Below are 17,526 nucleotides of genomic sequence, written 5' to 3'. Positions count from 1 at the left end.
CATTATATTTTTTGAATAGTAATTAAAAATAATTTTAAAATTTTTTAATAAATAGAAAATAATATATATAATTTAATCTATCTAATAGATTAGTAATATTAATTTTTTTAATATTTGAAGTAATTTCAAAAATATAATTATTAATTTATCATAAATAAATCTTTAGGTTAAATGGTATTTTAAATTAATAAAATATGAATATCTCACATATTTTATTAAAATTATTTTATATAATACTTAAAATACTCTAAATTTAGTATGTTTTATTTATTATAAAATTTACTTTAATATAATAAAATATATCTAATGGATCATAAAATATTAAAAATTATTTTAAATATTGATATTATTTTAAAATAGATATTATTTATATTTCTGCAAGATCTTCTCTACACTTTTTAACTCTTTTGTTATTGTTATATTCTTATTTATGCCGTAATATGTCTTAAATTTAAGGAGTTTAGATAAACACAAAAATTAGTGCACACTGCAACATAATGGTCCCCTAATTTAATCCCAAATTAAATTAGCGACATTAGCTGCGGCTCCATATTTGAAAAGTATGCTCTTCAATTATTAAGAGCATGAAAGGGAATGCAGAAAAAAAAAACAATTATTAAGAGCATGACCTGGAAGATTGTGAATGAGCACTTGCACAGTTGATAATTGTAGGGGCCACCAACTTGTGAATATCGGCACAATTATTGAGGATTGTAGGGGCCACCAATTTATAACAATTTTAAAAAGACTATACAATTTGTAGTTTAATAAAAGACCCTCATCTCTAATTTTTGTTACATGTGTAATTACATATTCTTAGGACTTAATTACCTAATAAAAGTTTTGAGATAAATAATTTCTCTAGCATCATATCATACTTAAGATTTTTTGTTCAATTTTTCTTATGGGGCAAACTTTATTTCAATTATTTTATAATTTAATATTGGACTCTTTCAAGCTCTATCTCTTAAATGTTAGATGTCAAAATTAAATTACCTGCATTTTCTGTTTTTATACTCATTAAGTTAAAGAGTGGACAAAGTTCAAATTAATTTTCTAACCCTTTATTTCTTTTAAGATTCAAACTCGGAATCAATAAAAAAATTACGTAACGGCAAATAAAAAATTCAAGCGATTTCTTTATCATACATTTTAACCATTGAATAACATTTGTATGCGTAATAACTATATCTCTTTATGGCATAATTTAAGTACCTCCAAGTGTGTGTTAACTTAATCATCATGGGACAACATGCATGTTTATATACCATTAGTAGATTGCAATGATATCCGCACAAGAATGTGGATAGTGGAGCATTGCTGATGCTATTACAAATAGGCTTTAGTATGAAAGCGAAATAGCTTCTTTTTGAGACATTTGTTCAACTTCTTTTAACGTGTCCAGCTCTCATGCAAGAACCTTTTTTCTCCTTTCAGTACACCCCTTTTCTTTAATCTGTCATCCCTTTCTCCAGAAGAATGATTTTTGGATGGAAGTGCTTTATTTCGTTTTCATTTCACCAACCAAAACGGAAACTTGTTTTAAAAAAACCGTTGAGTTGTCTTTTCTTCAAGCTTAGCCGGGATCGTAAGAAAAATTTCTCGAAAAAATTAAATGGCCAAAGAAATGAAGATCTAATATTCAATGGACACCTAGCATAAAGTATCGTCTCGACTACTTTATACTTGTGCTTAATCAAGGAGTCTACAATCTTGTTATACAGTATTAAAAAAAAATAAAAGAGCCTACCCCACTTATATTCAAAAGAATCCACTTTTATATGTAATTTATCAAAAAAAAAAAAAAACCATTTTAATTTGTAGTTTTATAAAAGATTCCAGCTGATTGTGTTTGTCACTTTTGCTTTTGTGGAATATGATCTAGCTTTTTCTTGTTAGCATTAATTTACAATAAAATAAAAGAAAGGCCGGTAACGTTAAAAGTAAAAACAATTAAGGTATTTTAAAATAATTTAATCTATCTCTTATAAAAATAATTTAATCTATCTAAAAAACTAATAATATTAAATTTTTTTAATATTTGAAATAACTTTAAATATGTAATTATTAATTTATCATATTTTTAGGTAAAATAAAATTTTAAATTAATAAAATATATCTCACGCATTATATTAAAATTATTTTATATAATATTCTAAATTTTCTAAATTTTTTATATATTAATTTTAATAGTACGTTTGTATTTATTATAAAATCTACTTTAATATAATAAAATGTGTATGATAGATTGTAAAATATTAAAACATATTTTAAATATTGATATTATATTTATTTTAGGAATATATTTTTATTTATTATAAAATATTAGATTCAAAATCTTTAAGTTAATTAGGACAAAATGTATTATGATCAAAAGAGAGTTTTGAAGTCCTTTCCCTTAACCTTAGGTGTAGTTTTTATTTTTCTATGTATGAAATATTACTTTAGCACTAATGGTGCATTTATTAGATAGAAATTGGAATAGATTGGAATCGAAGTGAGTTAAAATAGGAAAGGAAAATAGGAATCATAATAATTTGTTTACTTAAGCTGTAATAATCAGAATCAAAATGAGTTAGATTATTACAAATTACTAAAAAGACATTAATTAACTATTGTCATAATTATTAATTTGTATTTTAATTATTGTGATTATTTTTATTCAAAAAATTGTATTACTACTAATTATTGTTAATCTTAATAATAATATTATTAACATTAATATATTAATTAATAAATTAATAATAATAATAATAATAATAATAATTGTCATCATCATTGGAGATATCATTATTGGTGACAATTGCTGCTGCTGTTGGATTGCGAACAATGAAGATGAAGTTAGCGTTGTCAATAATTTTGATTCACCAATCCAAAAAATAAACACACTATGAATGTCTAAGGATTTGTTTGAGATTGAGATGCTGTGACTTTTAAGCTACAACTGCTGTGGAAAAAAAGTTATAACTATAAAAAAAAATTAATAATATATAGCAAATATAAATTTTAAAAAAATTATTAAAGATGTAATATATTTTCTATGATACATGTGAAAAATCATATCAATATAACTTTCAATCTGCAGCAGCTAGTATTTATCAAACACTTCAGTATTGTAACTTAAAATCTATGGCTGCCCAATCTCAATTCCAAACGCACTCTAAATCATTTAACTCATTTTTTTTCCTACTAAAATCAATTTGCATAGAGATTCCATTAATAATTAATATTCTTTATCTTTTTTTCTTCGTTATAATAATCATCATCTATGTTTCTAACCGTAAAAGAAATCATTCATCTCACTCTTTTCCTACTAAAATCAATTTGTATAGAGATTTCGTTAATCATTAATATTCTTTATCATTTTTTTCATCCTTATACTAATCATCATCTCTATTTTAAAAGAAAACAATTTCTAAAGGTATATGTTTCTTTCTTTGTGTGCAATAATTCTAATAATATAGAAGTGCAAAATATTTGACTTAAAAAATTCTAACAAATGCAAATATAATTGTAGGTTAATAATATTTAAATATTTTTAAATGTAAATAATATAGTCATACTTATTGTAAAGATTTTAAAAAATCTTAAAGTTAAATAATTTTTATATTAATAAAAAAACTCACGTATTAATCTATTAAAATTATTTTACATTCAAAATTCTTTAATTTTTTGTGAATTTATTTTAATATTATATTCTTATTTTATAGAAAATTTATATTAATTTAATAAAATATGTCTAATAGATTGTAAAACATAACTATTTTCGATGTTTTGTACAATGCCTCCGACTTGGAGGTGCTTTGTGTTTGTGGGTTGTTCAATTTCAGAGGATATTTATGCAGACACATTCTTTGTGTTCTAAACCAGAGTGGCATGCAGGAGATCCCATCTCACTACATTCTTTCTTGATGGAGAAAAGATGTTAAACGCTCTTATGTTCTTGATCACAGCTGCAGTGGCATTGATATTAAAAATCCGGTGCACAGGTATGATGATTTGTACAAACGCATCGTGCAGGTCGTCGAGGAAGGCCGGCAATCTCAAGATCGTTACAGGGTTACTTTACAAGCTTTGGATGAGATATTGAACAAGCTTCATCTTGTAGAGGATCATCAAGTGTAATTTATGTAGTTGAGAGCTCTAGATTTTGTAGATTCAGCTTTATGCTTCTGTATGACGTATTTGATTTCCCCTTTGTTGTAATTTAAATAATAATATTGCTGCGGAAAGCCTTTTGTCTGTGAGTGAATGAATAGCATGACTCTTGAATAAAACTACAGATTTTAATTAAGATGGGTATCAAGATAAGTAATATTAATGGAAAAACTAGAGAATGAAATTCTTGGAAATTAAAAAAAAAAATTCAATTCTTCCCAAAAAATAAAACTATGAGGTTGATAATAAAAAATTTTACAATAGCTTTCAATATTTTTAAGTTATTAATTTTCTGCAAAAATGAATGAAAAAAAAAATAATTACTTTGTTGGTCCGTTGGATATGACTTAAAGTAAGAAATGTAGTTTGATTACATATAAGGAGCTAAATAATTGATTTTACCTTCGAGAAAAAAAAAAAAAAAAAAAAGAGCATTTCTTTGTTGTCGTATTTTTCTAATAGCATTTAAAAAAAATAAATGCTGCAAATGACAATAAAATATTCTTTATTATTCTTTTTTCTTATTAAAAAAAAGGTTAATAGTGATATCACTTTCCTATTTTACCCTCGCAAACTAATAAAATTTGCTAATCCAATACCCTATTAAAACCCGCACTTTCGCTTTCCCTCTTCCATTTTGGCGCGCGATCTTCTCAATTCCAAAAGCCAAAAGGTCAGTCAGCTCTCTAAATCCATGGAAATAAACCGTTAATTGTGGCATGTTATGGCTGAAAATTTTGCATCTGACCTGTCGCTTGTTCCTCTCGAAATGTGAAATCTTCTAATTTTGATTTTTGAGACAAATTTGAATTGAGTTCTTCTGATTCGATGTGTCGATCTCTTGTTATACAATTTGAGAACACCAGAAGCTGACCAGTTTTGTTTTTTAATGGTTAATTAGTTTTTGATTGAGGCTTGGTTTGTTTGCGCATGCCATTTGTTTGCTTTCGTGCCCTCATTTCATTTGAGTTCAAATGTTCTCCTTATTCATTTTGCGTGTCTCCATTTTGTCTCCTGTTTACAAAGGAGATGAAGAGTTAAGTTAGAATTTACAATTTGCTGCTGGTGATCTAATTTTCACTCGTTTTTTGTTTGGGATTAAGGTCTGAGCTATTTGATAACCAAAACTCTGTAAACCTCTGTGAACAATGGACCTTAGGAGTTTCAATGGATTGTATGAGTATCTATTGGCATCATCATTTTCAAAATCTGTTGTATGTAAGCTTTTGCTCAGTCCTGTCAAGTATAGTAAATCATGGAACTTCCCCTAAGGAGGCAATTCACCAAGATGGCTTTCAGAGTTTTAAGTTGAATATTCTTACTGCATTTTATTTGGCTGCATGCATTAGGATCGTTTACTTAAAACTTTTTGTTGTAGAAGTAGACGGAATATTGGCTAGGTGTGTGATGAGGTGGTGATGCAAAGACTTTAAATCGAAAGAAATGCCTGTAACTTTGCAAGATAATTATAGATCCGTGAATTAACCAGTCAGACTACAAGAAAGCTTTCCATAACAAATGAGGGACCTGTACTGATTTTCATCAATAAATATTACAGTTGAGGAAAAAATGCAATGCCATTTGTGCTTGGAGAAATACACTGCATCTGATTTGTTTAGTCTTCTTGAATATTTTTGTGCAAAGTTCTAATTGCTTAAATGTTTCTGTAAGGTGCACTATATTAAACATTTTCTCAAGTTAAGGAGGAAAAGCATGTGTTCTTTTCAAATGTCAAGCCATTTTGCAGTTTTTAGCTTTCTAGGATACTGTTTGAAGTATTAGCTTGTAAGATCGACATCTAATGTTTTTCTTGTCTATATATATCTTAATACTCTTCTTTTCTCTCCTTGTAGCACTTTCAACTATTTTACTGATAAGTGAGGATAGAGACAGAGGGATGAAGTTCAAAGCATTTCTCACAGAGAATGAAGTAAATCTCTTAGAAAAAAGATTCCTACCTGCCCTAGACATGGGGAAGGTATGCCACCTCTTCCTCACTAGAGAGAAAGCTTACTTCCTCCGCAACCTTCTCAGTGGCGAAGGGATTCAATGTGTTGCCCAGTTTCACAAGGAAACTCTCTTCGATGATTACTGCATCTCAAGCCAAAATGAGGACTGCATTGCCTTTGCCGTAGACATATCACTTCTTCAGTGTGCTGTTCGAAGTAGTGTCAGTATTTGCTCTGAAATTGGTGCAGCTGGATCCGCTGCCAATCGCCTCCAAATAAAATTGGTGAAGAAGCTGCCTCCAAATTGTACTCAAGCAATGCCTTTCCTTACCTTTGAAACCAAGGGGCACAAGTCTGCAGTAATCCAAGATGTTCCAATTTCAAAACCATTGTCAAGGGCTCAAGTACTTGAACTTCAGACTGCTTTAGATATGGCTCAAGATTTACCTCCGACTCTTGTTCAGGTTCCGGATTTGAATCAGCTGCAGAATTTCGTAGACTGGATGAAGCATGTTGGTGATTTGGTAAATGTCTCCATTTGCAAATACGGGGATCTCCATTTACAAATATCAACAACTCTGATCACACTAGGTGCTGAGTTTAGAAAATTGTTGGTTATTGGAGAGAAAGCTGTAGCTCCATCTGAGGACCGAAATTTGAGTGCTCAGATTCGATCAGAGAGGGCAATATCCAGAGGGGATGCTCAATCTGTCAAGTGAGCGTGAAGCACTTTTCAAAAAGCCTCCAGTGTCACCTTGCAAAGCCGGATTGTGCATTCTATGGTATTGCTCCGCAGGTTGCTTGCTTGATGGTGATATTCCAGTTCTTCATTCCTGGCACACGTCAAACTGATAAATCAATTTTGGGCCAAGCCGAAATAGCATTGACTGCTGCCTCCTCACTTTTCATTCGTCAATTTCCGAATATCATGGCTTTTCGGAATGTGTTCTATGCATATGCGTTGCGCTGGGTCCAATTAAATTAGGTATATTATTTATTTATATGGAAATTTTTTAATAGAAAAGATATACAGAAGATTTTTCTAGAAAAATTTAAATTTAAAGACTGTGTTGTAAAAGTGCATATATTATTTATTTATATGAAGATTTTTTAATATAAATCCGAACTTTTAAAAATTTAATTATTTATAAATTTAAGAGTTAATATAAATTGTGGCGGGTCTAGGCAACTATTTTAAGTATTATTTGATATTTAATCATTATTTGATATTGCGATCGGGCATGCAGCTGTAACTTAAAACTACGTCACCTTCTTCATTCTACACTTTTATAACAAGAAACTTGTAATACCAACAGATAATTTGGCCAATTTAGGTGTTGCGGTGGATTCTTTTACTTGATCGGTCTCATGTTGCTTCTCTTTTGCATAAGGTTGTTTTTAGGCGCCTGAATTTTAGTTTATCTAGCTTTTAGGCTGCCCAACTTTCAGTTCTTGTTATATTTTTATTTTGATTTTGATAAAATCTCCTCACTTTGGTGAGGATTTCTCCCCCAATAATAATAATAATAATAAAATATCACCTGTCGTAATTTTTAGCAATCTCACCCTCATTCATTGAGGGGTTTTTTCTTGTTAGCATTAATTTTTAATAAAATATACAGCACCGATATGCTCACAACATTCAGCCCCACATATAGCACCGAACGGTGCGTTTCAAGATAACTATAAAATGGTCACTGTAGATGGATAATTACGCAACACGCGCATTGAGAAAAAACATACGCGCTCTCTGGCAGAACAAGCACGCACGCTCTGGCTCTTTCGCTCTCTCCCTCAATCCTACCAATGCAGCAATCACCATCGGCTTCGTCTCTCTCTCGCCCGTCCATTGCATCTCTCACAGCGCCTCACTCTCTCGGCTGTCTCAAAAATTCGACTTGCAGCCTCACTCTCTTAGCTTCACTCGTCGATTTCTAGCGGTAATTTGCTTAATTAATTCCAAATTTGATTGTAAAGATAATTAGTTGTAAAGATTCAGCTGTCATTTAGTTAAACAATGGAAGCTTGCTGCAACACACCATGAATTGAATATAAATTATTGTGACAAATAATTGAGGATAATGTTTATTCAATATCTACATAAAATTCTTGCACCGTAAGTAGTGATAAGTTTTTTATTTGTTCATCTTGCCTTCTTTATTTTTTCGGATGACAACAAGATGTTTAATTTTTTTTTAATAGCACATACAAGCTCAGCGACATGGACATTTTCAGCAGCTACTCTTTCAACAAGATAATGAATATGGAGTTAATAGGTAGTTATTTCTCAGAATAAGAATGTACTTGTATTGTATTAGTATTTTAAGAATGAAGAACACAGATTTTTGTTTTATTGTCATTCATATTCTGATACAACACTTAGCTTGTGGATTTGATGTACAAATTTTCTACAAATTTTTCGCAAGCTTTCAGTTGTGGGTTTGGAAATTCACTTGTGCTGGAGGACATAATGATTGTACATATATAATTATTTCCAGCAATCATAATTTTCTAAAAATCTGGAAATAACACATAATTTCCAACAATCAATATAGAGAACAACAACACTTCATCAGTTGATTGTCTTTGGTCTGGTTGACAGAATTCTGGTCATCACTCCGGCCTCTCAAGCACAGACCTACATCCCAATCACTCATGTTGATCAAAACCTGCAAAGCAAAGAGAATAATGTATTACTGCGACATGTAGTTCGAGCTCCATAATGTACACATATGCATATAGATGCTTCCCCTCCCCCAACTTTGAAGGGGAGGGATTTTACCATTAGCAAAATTCATCATAAGCTAAAACAGATCTAAAGAAGCAACATAAGTTTCTTTAAACTTAAAAAAAAAAAAATTTTAAAAAGGCTTGGTGTCATGGTGGATTGGTGCCTGTTTTAGGCAAGTTCCAATTTATTCATTTGGAACCGGTACTATGTAACTCAATATATTCTTTCCAAGATAGGCATCTTCCATCATTCTCATTCTTGACAGGTTAAGCCAATGTACAGGATGCAATTATCTAAAAGAAAATTCTAGCCAAGCACAATATATATTTTATAGAGTGGAATCATTTGGGAAAGAAAACAAAGAATTCACAGAATTCAAATAATAAAAAAACTCCACAAAAGCAAGTAGCCAGATGCCAGATGCCAGAATCTCAAAAGAACATCTAACAATAAAGAACCCAAATAAGAAACAAACAAATGAACTGAAAAAGCACCCGATCCAAATTGCCTCGGCTCACAGACGCCATAAAAGCTTCCCCTTTTTAAGCTTCGTTGAACAAAATAGCAAAATCTCTTAAAACTCACTAAGCTAAGTGTTTTTGTTTTCAGACACAAAACTAAAGTAACTGACTTGCCCAATACAAAGAAAACTTTACGACAGAATCTAAAAAGAATTTTAAACCGTGCTGATATTCTCAACACACTGAGCAAAAAATAGTTTACCATGAAACAGAACTAAATCTTCACAAACTCATAATCCCACACAAACCAAATTTGAAATTAATGTAATGAATTGAAGCAAACTACCTTCAGAATTTGATTAAGGCAGCTGTCAGAGACGAGACAACGGCAGTTGAGGAGAGAACCCCACGGCGGAAGCCGCAATTCAATTTTCTAAGAGAGCCGAGAGAGTGAGGCGCCGTGAGGGAGCGTGACGCAGCCGACCGCCCCCGGGGAGGGGGGGCGCTTACAGTGAGGAGGAAGCGTGGTGAGATTTGCTGGCGTGAGGGAGAACGCGCGTGGGTTTGGAATGGCGCGTTTGTGTTGCGATATTTCCGCTACAGTTAGAATTTATACTGAGCACAAAACGCACCGTTCTGTGCTCAGTGTGGTTCTCACTGTGGTGAGAATCTCATTTTCCTAAAATATAAGCAGCCACTAACGTTAAAAGTGAAAAACAATTAAGCAGTTTAAAACTTTTCTGACCGACGTTTCAAGGCCAAAGCCCAAAGGCTAATCATGTGATTGCTGAAAAGACTAAAATACCCACCGAAATTTTTTCTCAGTATATTTTTAATTAGATATTATTTAAATCAATAATATTAAATAAATCTTCTCCACCGTGGCTCATATATACCCTAAATATTTATAGAAATGGTCATGTAAATTTTTAAATTTTTAATAAAAAATATTAAGATTTTTTTAATCATTATATCCTTCGAATAGTAATTAAAAATATTGACTTTAAAATTTTTTAATAAATACAAAATAAAATAAATAATTTAATCTATCTAATAGACTAATAATATTACAAATTTTTAATATTTGAAATAATTAAAAAAATTTAATTATTAATTTATCTTAAATAAATCTTTAGATTAAATAGCATTTTAAATTAATAAAATATATCTCATGCATTATATTAAAATTATTTTATATAATATTCAAAATACTCTAAATGTTTTATAAATTCATTATGTTTGTATTTATTATAAAAGAGCATTGGACAACAATGAAAAATTCTCAGATATCTTAGAGGCATTTCCAGAGCATGTTTATATTTTAGTGGTGACAAACCTGTGTTACAAGTGTGTAGATATGGCAGAAGATGTTGATTCCGAAAAATTCCTTCTAGGATGTTTGCTCACTTTTGCAGGGGGAGAAGTCTCATTGCAATCTAAACTTTAGTAATAAGTTACGTTTTCTACCACTAAAGCAAATGATATAACAATTATTGAAGGTTGCAAAAAAATATTATGGATAATGAATTTCCTATAAGAGCTGGGTGTAAAACGAGACAGCTATGTTATGTACTGCGACAGTCAGAGTGCCGTTCAAAGAATTTGATAAACCATTCGAAATCTAAGCATATTGATGTGAGATATCATTAGATACGAGACGTGCTTGAGAAGCAACAGCTACAGCTTGAGAAAATTTACACAACAGAGAATGGGTTATGTATGATGACAAAGTCATTATTCAAGGAGAAGTTGAAAAACTATATGCAGAGAGCAGGCTTGTGGTGCCCCCCACATGATCTAAAGGGGGAGATTTGTTGTATTCATCTCATTTGGAGGCCCAAAAGCTCATAGTCCAAAAAGAATTGTTTGGTGTACAATTATCACTAAGTTTTGGACTTAAATGAAATTTACCATTAAAAGTAGCTTTTTAAATGCTATAAAGAATAAAAGCGAGTGGCGGCTAACATTAAGAAAAGTAGAAGAAGAGAGAGAGAGAGAGAGAGATAGAGAGAGAGAGAGAGAGAGAGAGAGAGAGAGAGAGAGAGAGAGAAATGGTGATTCCTTTGGTTTTGGGGCAAAGGTTTCCATCTTTGGTCACAATCGAAAAAGTGAATTTAACTATTTTTCTCAAATTTAGAAGATAAGTTGATAGCATCGCCTTATACAATCCTACTAATCTTAATTTTTGTTTTATCCTCTTGTTAACTATTATTTGAGATACATACTTATTAGAAATTATTATTTGAGATACTTATTAGAGACTGTTATTTGAGATACTTATTTATTAGAGACTGTTATTTTAGATATCTACTTATTAGAGAGACAAATATTAGGCTGTATTGTAAGTCAAGATTATTGAAATTCTTGATGTTGTTAACCTCTAGTGTTATATAAGGAAGAATTTGTGCTATAATCTCATTAATATAGTAGAAGATTATCTCATACTAAGATGCTGTGGTTTTTTCTATTTTTGGTATTTCACATAAAAATTTGTGCCTCTTGTAATTAGTTTACTGTTTTGGATTGTATTAATTTATTTTTTACCTATTTATTTATGGTACATATCATGTTTTAATCACACAAAGAGAAAAAGCGTTTTGTTTTCACTTAATTTGTAGTTGTTTGTGTAAGCTCATTCTCGACAATCAGAATCTCATTTCCATGATTAACAAAATTACCTTCATTCCAAATTCTAAAATCCAACTTTGTCCTGATTAATTAATGAAAATATAAAAGAAAAATAAAATTAAAATCCTGAAAATGAAATTGGACAACACCTAAAATCGAACCAGCAGCACCCATACCAAAGTCGAACTGCTGACAACTGGCCATGGACCTCGCATCAAGCAGCAGCACCTGCCGTCATTAGTGCAATAAACTAGTAGCTCCCCGAATCGCAGCCACAACATCTCCCATCGTTAGCACAACGAAACAGCTTCTTCCTAAATTGAAACAGTAACACCTGACATTGCCAGAAATAATAGCCGTTGAAGCGTCGCAAGTCAATCTCACATGAAAGCAACAGCCGATAGGCAGCCACTACAAAAATGATGATGATAATGATGATATTTTTTTTGAAATGATGATAATGCTTCTTTGGGAAAAAAAATGATGATGATTATTATTATTGTTATTTTTGGCATAATAAATAATTATTGTTGTTTGTTATTATTAATTTTATCATTATTAGTATTGAAATAAAGTAATTATTGTTATTAACAATAATTTTTTTGAATAATAATAATGTAACAAACAATAATGATAATATTATCATCATTATTATTTCTTTTTAATGATATGACAAATATTATAATAAATATTAAATAATAATAATTAGAATAACAAACCAAGGATATTTTAGTAACTTAAAATAATTCATTCCGATTCGAGGACAACATAAACACATCAACGGTAATACAACTCATTTCGATTTCAGTCTATTCTGATTACTGATAAGTAAATGAACCATAATTGTTTTTCTACCAATTATTTTATTTTATGTTAAATTTTAAATTTAGATTATTTTTTTATCTATAAGGCAGTTAGAGATAATATCGACACACCAATATAATACTGAGAACATTTGCCAGTCAACTTAAGACTACTTGTAGAAGTTATCAACTTAAGACTACTTGTAGAAGTTACCAACTTCAGTCCCCAAAGCGTCTACCCTACAACCAGCATAGTGAGTGTTATAAAAAGTTTTTTTTTTTTATAAAGAATAATTTGTTTATTTATTTTTAAATGATTTTAGTTATTCAGATAATTGATTAATACTGAAAAAAATATATTTAATAAAAATAAAAATTATTATTTTTCATTTATTGATTGATATGTTCAGAATTTATTTTTTTTTATTTTTCATCTTAATTTTCTGTTAAATTATATTTTGATATGTTAATTTTTATTTTTATTTTTATATTTTATTATTATAAGTATATTTTAAGAATAAAGGGAAAATAAAATAAACTCGACAGTAGAAGACATTAGAAAAAGAAATGTGGGCGGCCGAATTAATTAATTAATAAAAAGGACAGCGGCTACTTGCATTAATTTAAAAAAGGAAAAAAGATAAAGTTTGGAATCACTAGTGTGGCGGCGACTTCTATTATAATGGAGAGCATAATCAGTAATTAAAATATGGTGAAATCAGAATTTGAGAATTACCGTGTGAAAGTCAGGAAGCACCTGCCTGCCCAAAATTTTGTCATCGTGATGAATAGTATGTTTCTGGATTTTTGGGGGCCCTGAAATAGTGGAAGCCACTGTTTCAAACTAGAACAACATAAGGATATAAGCAGTGACATTGAAGACGAGAGAGGGAGCTTGAGGTTGGGGGGAATGCACTCGTAAAGAGGGAAGAACAAGAACGTACCATGACCATATTCCAAATTGAATTTGAACTTGCCAATATGCATGATTGGAGTACATTTGTCAAAATACCTATATAGACCTAAAGTGAATTTAGACCTATAGATTAACATACACATTATGTCTATATGTGTATATGAATCCAAAGTGGATTTAGATCTATAGATTAATACGAAATAAAAATAAATTATAAACATGTAATTAAAAATAATGAACTTTAAACTTATTTGAGAGTTCAATTAATTCTATAATTTATATTTTTGAGCATCATCCTTCCCCTTTATCTTAAAAAATTAACCGCATGTATGTGATACGAATTTATATATCAAATTAGAGCCATCAGAGGGGGCGCAAGTGGAAGAGCTCAACCAAGAACCCACAGTCAGTCAACCCAAGGAGGACATTCACCATGAGCCAGTGCAAGAGAATCAACGGCCCAAACGAAACAAGAAACTTCCAGACTGGCTACGAGACTACGTCGTTTAGGATGATCTGTAAAAGCATTGTGATTGGCTGCGTTTGTTTTGGATTCTTTTTTGTCATTTTCTGTTGCGTTGTCAAATTGGTTATTTTTTATTGTCTGTTATATATTGCGGGATTTTGTCATTTTGGGAAGGCAAGAAATGAATGGACCACTTTTCTTCCTCTCTGTGACTCTTCTTCTTTTCTTCTTTTTCATTTCTCAACTTCCAGTTCTTTCCTCTGGAGCAAACACTCGCTCGAAGTAGTGATAATTTTGATATTGCTCAGTTTCACGAATTAAGAGCGTATCACTGGTGCTTTCATTGATCATGGCAAATTCTGAAATTCTTTATGCTTTACAGACCCTTCAAGCAACTTTTGACGCCAAACTTGATGGGTAGCAACTGTCCATCCATCAAACAATCCAACAATTCATGACATCAGTTGACTCTCGTTTTGAGGAGTTACGTACATAAATTCATGGGTCTTCCAACAAACCAGTTGGTTCCTCCAACCCTTCACACCCTTCATCTTCTAAATATGATGGCGTTCTTACTGGTTCTAAAGTTTCTCCAGTACTTTGTTCCATGAAAATGGATGTGCCCAAATTCGATGGGTCTGACCCAAATGGATGGATTTTTCGAATAGAAGAATTTTTTGACTTTCATGACACACCTGAGATCCTCCGACTACGGATTGTCTCTTTTCATATGGAGGGTCGCGCTGCAGCGTGGTATCAATGGATAAAGAACAATCACTTGCTCACTACTTGGCAAGAATTTTTAGCTAACTTGCGCTATCGTTTTGGTGCTTCTTTGTGTGAAGATCCCCAAGGTGATTTGTCCAAATTGAGTCAAACTACCACGGTTGCAGATTTCCAGTCAGCTTTTGAAGATTTAATGAACAAGGTCACTGGAATTTCTGAACTTCTTTTGATTAGTTTTTTCATCACTGGTCTGAAACCCAACATTCGACGGGAATTGCTTTTCTCTAGACCGTCTTCACTAATGGAAACTTTAGCTCGTGCTTTTGAGGCCAAATATGACGAAGTGAAACAGAGCTCACGCTCATGGCCTAAATGGCAGCAACCATATCCCCTTTCACATGGTTTCCAAACACAACCCAAACCCATTTATCCATCCTCATCACTTGCAACTGTTACCACAGCCATCACCCCCGTATCATCTTCAACTCTTCCCTCACAAACCCACAATACCAATAAATCAAACACTTTACCTGCATTATTATCGACACCAACATTACCAATTCGCCGTTTGTCTTCGGCTGAACTTTGCGACAAACGCGAGAAGGGTTTATGTTACAATTGTGACAAAAAATACAGCAACAATCATCTCTGTCGCAGTAAATTTCTACTTCTCATGGGCACGGATGATGAAGAATTGGAACCCAAAAATAACGAGGAACCATCAGAATTGGTAGATGCTGGTATTACTGGTGACATCTCTAGCTTAAATGCTCTAGCAGGGCAGGCCAATCCTCGCTCTCTTCGTTTAATTGGAGAAATTGATTCGCACACCTTTCAAGTGCTGATTGATAGTGGCAACACTCACAATTTCATAAAACCGGCGTTAGCGGAACGATTGGGGTTAGCCATTCATCCAACTACCAATTTCCGAGTGTATATTGGCAACGGTGACTTCCTGGTGTGTAAACAGTTCTGTCCTCAAGTGAACTTAACAATGCAAGGCACGGCTTTTATGGTAGACCTCTTCATTTTGCCAATTGAGGGCACATATGTGGTCCTTGGCATTCAATGGCTACAGAAATTGGGCAAAGTGTCCTATGGAGTTTTCTTTAAATGAGCAACCAGTGATGCTTCATGGTGATTTGTCTTCTAATAATTTGATCACTTATAATCAATTGCAGGTATTGGTTCAAAGTGATACCGTGACCAGCCTTTGTGCCTTACAACCAGTGCCCGCTATCGATGCTTTGCCTTCATTTTCCATCACAGACACTTCCTCACTTGAATTTCCTTTTTCCCTTCCTGCTCAATTTCTCAACCTTTTACAGCAATACAAACACCTATTTCTCCAACCTTCTAGCCTACCACCGCACAGAACTATTGACCACAAAATCCATTTATTACCCAACACAGCCCCCGTCAATGTTCGTCCATACCGCTACCCACACTTCCAGAAATCTGAAATGGAAAAACTGATCAGGGAAATGTCAGAGTAGGGCATAATCCGACCGAACTAAAGCCCTTTTTCCTCCCCGGTTCTCTTGGTCAAGAAAAAAGATGGCACCTATCGGTTTTGTGTTGACTATCGTGCATTAAATGCCGTAACCATCAAAGACAAATTTCCTATACCGACAATCGATGAGTTGTTTGATGAACTTGGGGGCGCCACCATTTTTAGCAAATTGGATTTGCGCGCGGGATACCATCAAATTCGTGTCCACAACCGCGACATATACAAAACGACATTTTGAACACATGAGGGCCATTATGAGTTTCTTGTCATGCCGTTTGGGTTGACAAATGCCCCATCCACTTTTCAAGCCACAATGAATCAGATTTTTGCAGCTCATCTCCGGAAATTTGTGATCGTTTTTTTTTATGATATCTTGGTTTATAGCTCCTCCATGGCCGAGCATTTGCTTCATCTTGAGAAAGTATTAGCTTGTTTACATCTTCATCAATTTTTTATTAAATTATCCAAATGTTTGTTTTGCCAAGCCGCTATTGAGTATCTAAGCCGTATTGTTTCAGCCTCGGGAGTACAAGCCGACCCCCAAAAGATTGATGCCATGCTTAATTGGCCAATTCCACGTTCTATCAAACAGTTGAGGGGTTTTCTTGGTCTCACTGGATATTATAGGCGCTTCATCCGTGGTTATGCTTCCTTGGCAGCCCCACTCACTGATTTGCTGCGAAATGATGCCTTTCAATGGAATTTGACAGCCATGGAGGCCTTTGAAGCTCTTAAACAAGCAATGGTGCAAGCTCCAGTCCTTAAGTTGCCGAATTTTACTTTCGAATTCGTCATTGAGACCGATGCTTCTAATGTAGGCATAGGAGCTGTACTTACACAACATGGGCATTTAATTGCTTATTTCAGCAAGAAGTTGGGTCCCAAATTGCGGGCTTCTTCCACTTACATCAAGGAGTTGCATGCAATTGTAGAAGCTGTGTATAAGTGGCGGCAGTATTTGTTGGGCCGATTCTTTGTTATCCGCACGGATCATAAGAGTATCAAAGAACTCCTTCAACAAGTGATACAAACACTAGATCAGCAAGTTTATCTCCGCAAATTATTGGGTTTCCAATTCAGAATTGAGTACAGACCATGTTGTACCAATAGCGCCGCTGATGCTCTATCCCGTGTCCATGAAACAGCTCCTGAGGATAACATCAACATCTCCCCCA

General features: G+C 32.6%; 3 protein-coding genes and 1 long non-coding RNA gene across 16 annotated transcripts in view; 3 read left to right on the top strand and 1 right to left on the bottom strand.

The window, feature by feature from the left end:
• The window catches only part of LOC127903801 (protein FAR1-RELATED SEQUENCE 6-like), a 53,750-nt gene extending 49,564 nt beyond the window's left edge, over positions 1–4,186 (top strand). The window contains exon 2 of the mRNA XM_052444876.1: positions 3,799–4,186. Within this exon, the coding sequence (XP_052300836.1) occupies positions 3,799–3,912 (114 nt within the window). The 3' untranslated portion in view covers positions 3,913–4,186. The remainder of the gene's footprint in view (positions 1–3,798) is intronic.
• Positions 1–17,526, bottom strand: part of LOC102611321 (probable disease resistance protein At5g63020) — a 66,506-nt gene that overhangs the window by 16,114 nt on the left and 32,866 nt on the right. The window lies entirely within an intron of this gene.
• On the top strand, positions 4,764–7,246 carry LOC127903799 (uncharacterized). The gene is given in 3 exon segments (XM_052444861.1): positions 4,764–4,831; positions 6,012–6,815; positions 6,818–7,246. Coding segments are annotated over 2 exon segments (1,035 nt in total). The 5' UTR covers positions 4,764–4,831; positions 6,012–6,055; the 3' UTR covers positions 7,093–7,246.
• Positions 7,733–8,522, top strand: LOC112497876 (uncharacterized). The gene is made up of 2 exons (XR_003064824.2): positions 7,733–8,047; positions 8,310–8,522. It is a non-coding gene; the product is annotated as an uncharacterized LOC112497876 (long non-coding RNA).

The sequence above is a fragment of the Citrus sinensis genome, chromosome 7 (genome assembly GCF_022201045.2).
Source record: "Citrus sinensis cultivar Valencia sweet orange chromosome 7, DVS_A1.0, whole genome shotgun sequence".
Lineage (NCBI taxonomy): Eukaryota > Viridiplantae > Streptophyta > Magnoliopsida > Sapindales > Rutaceae > Citrus > Citrus sinensis.
This window is presented reverse-complemented; position numbering and strand designations above follow the sequence as displayed.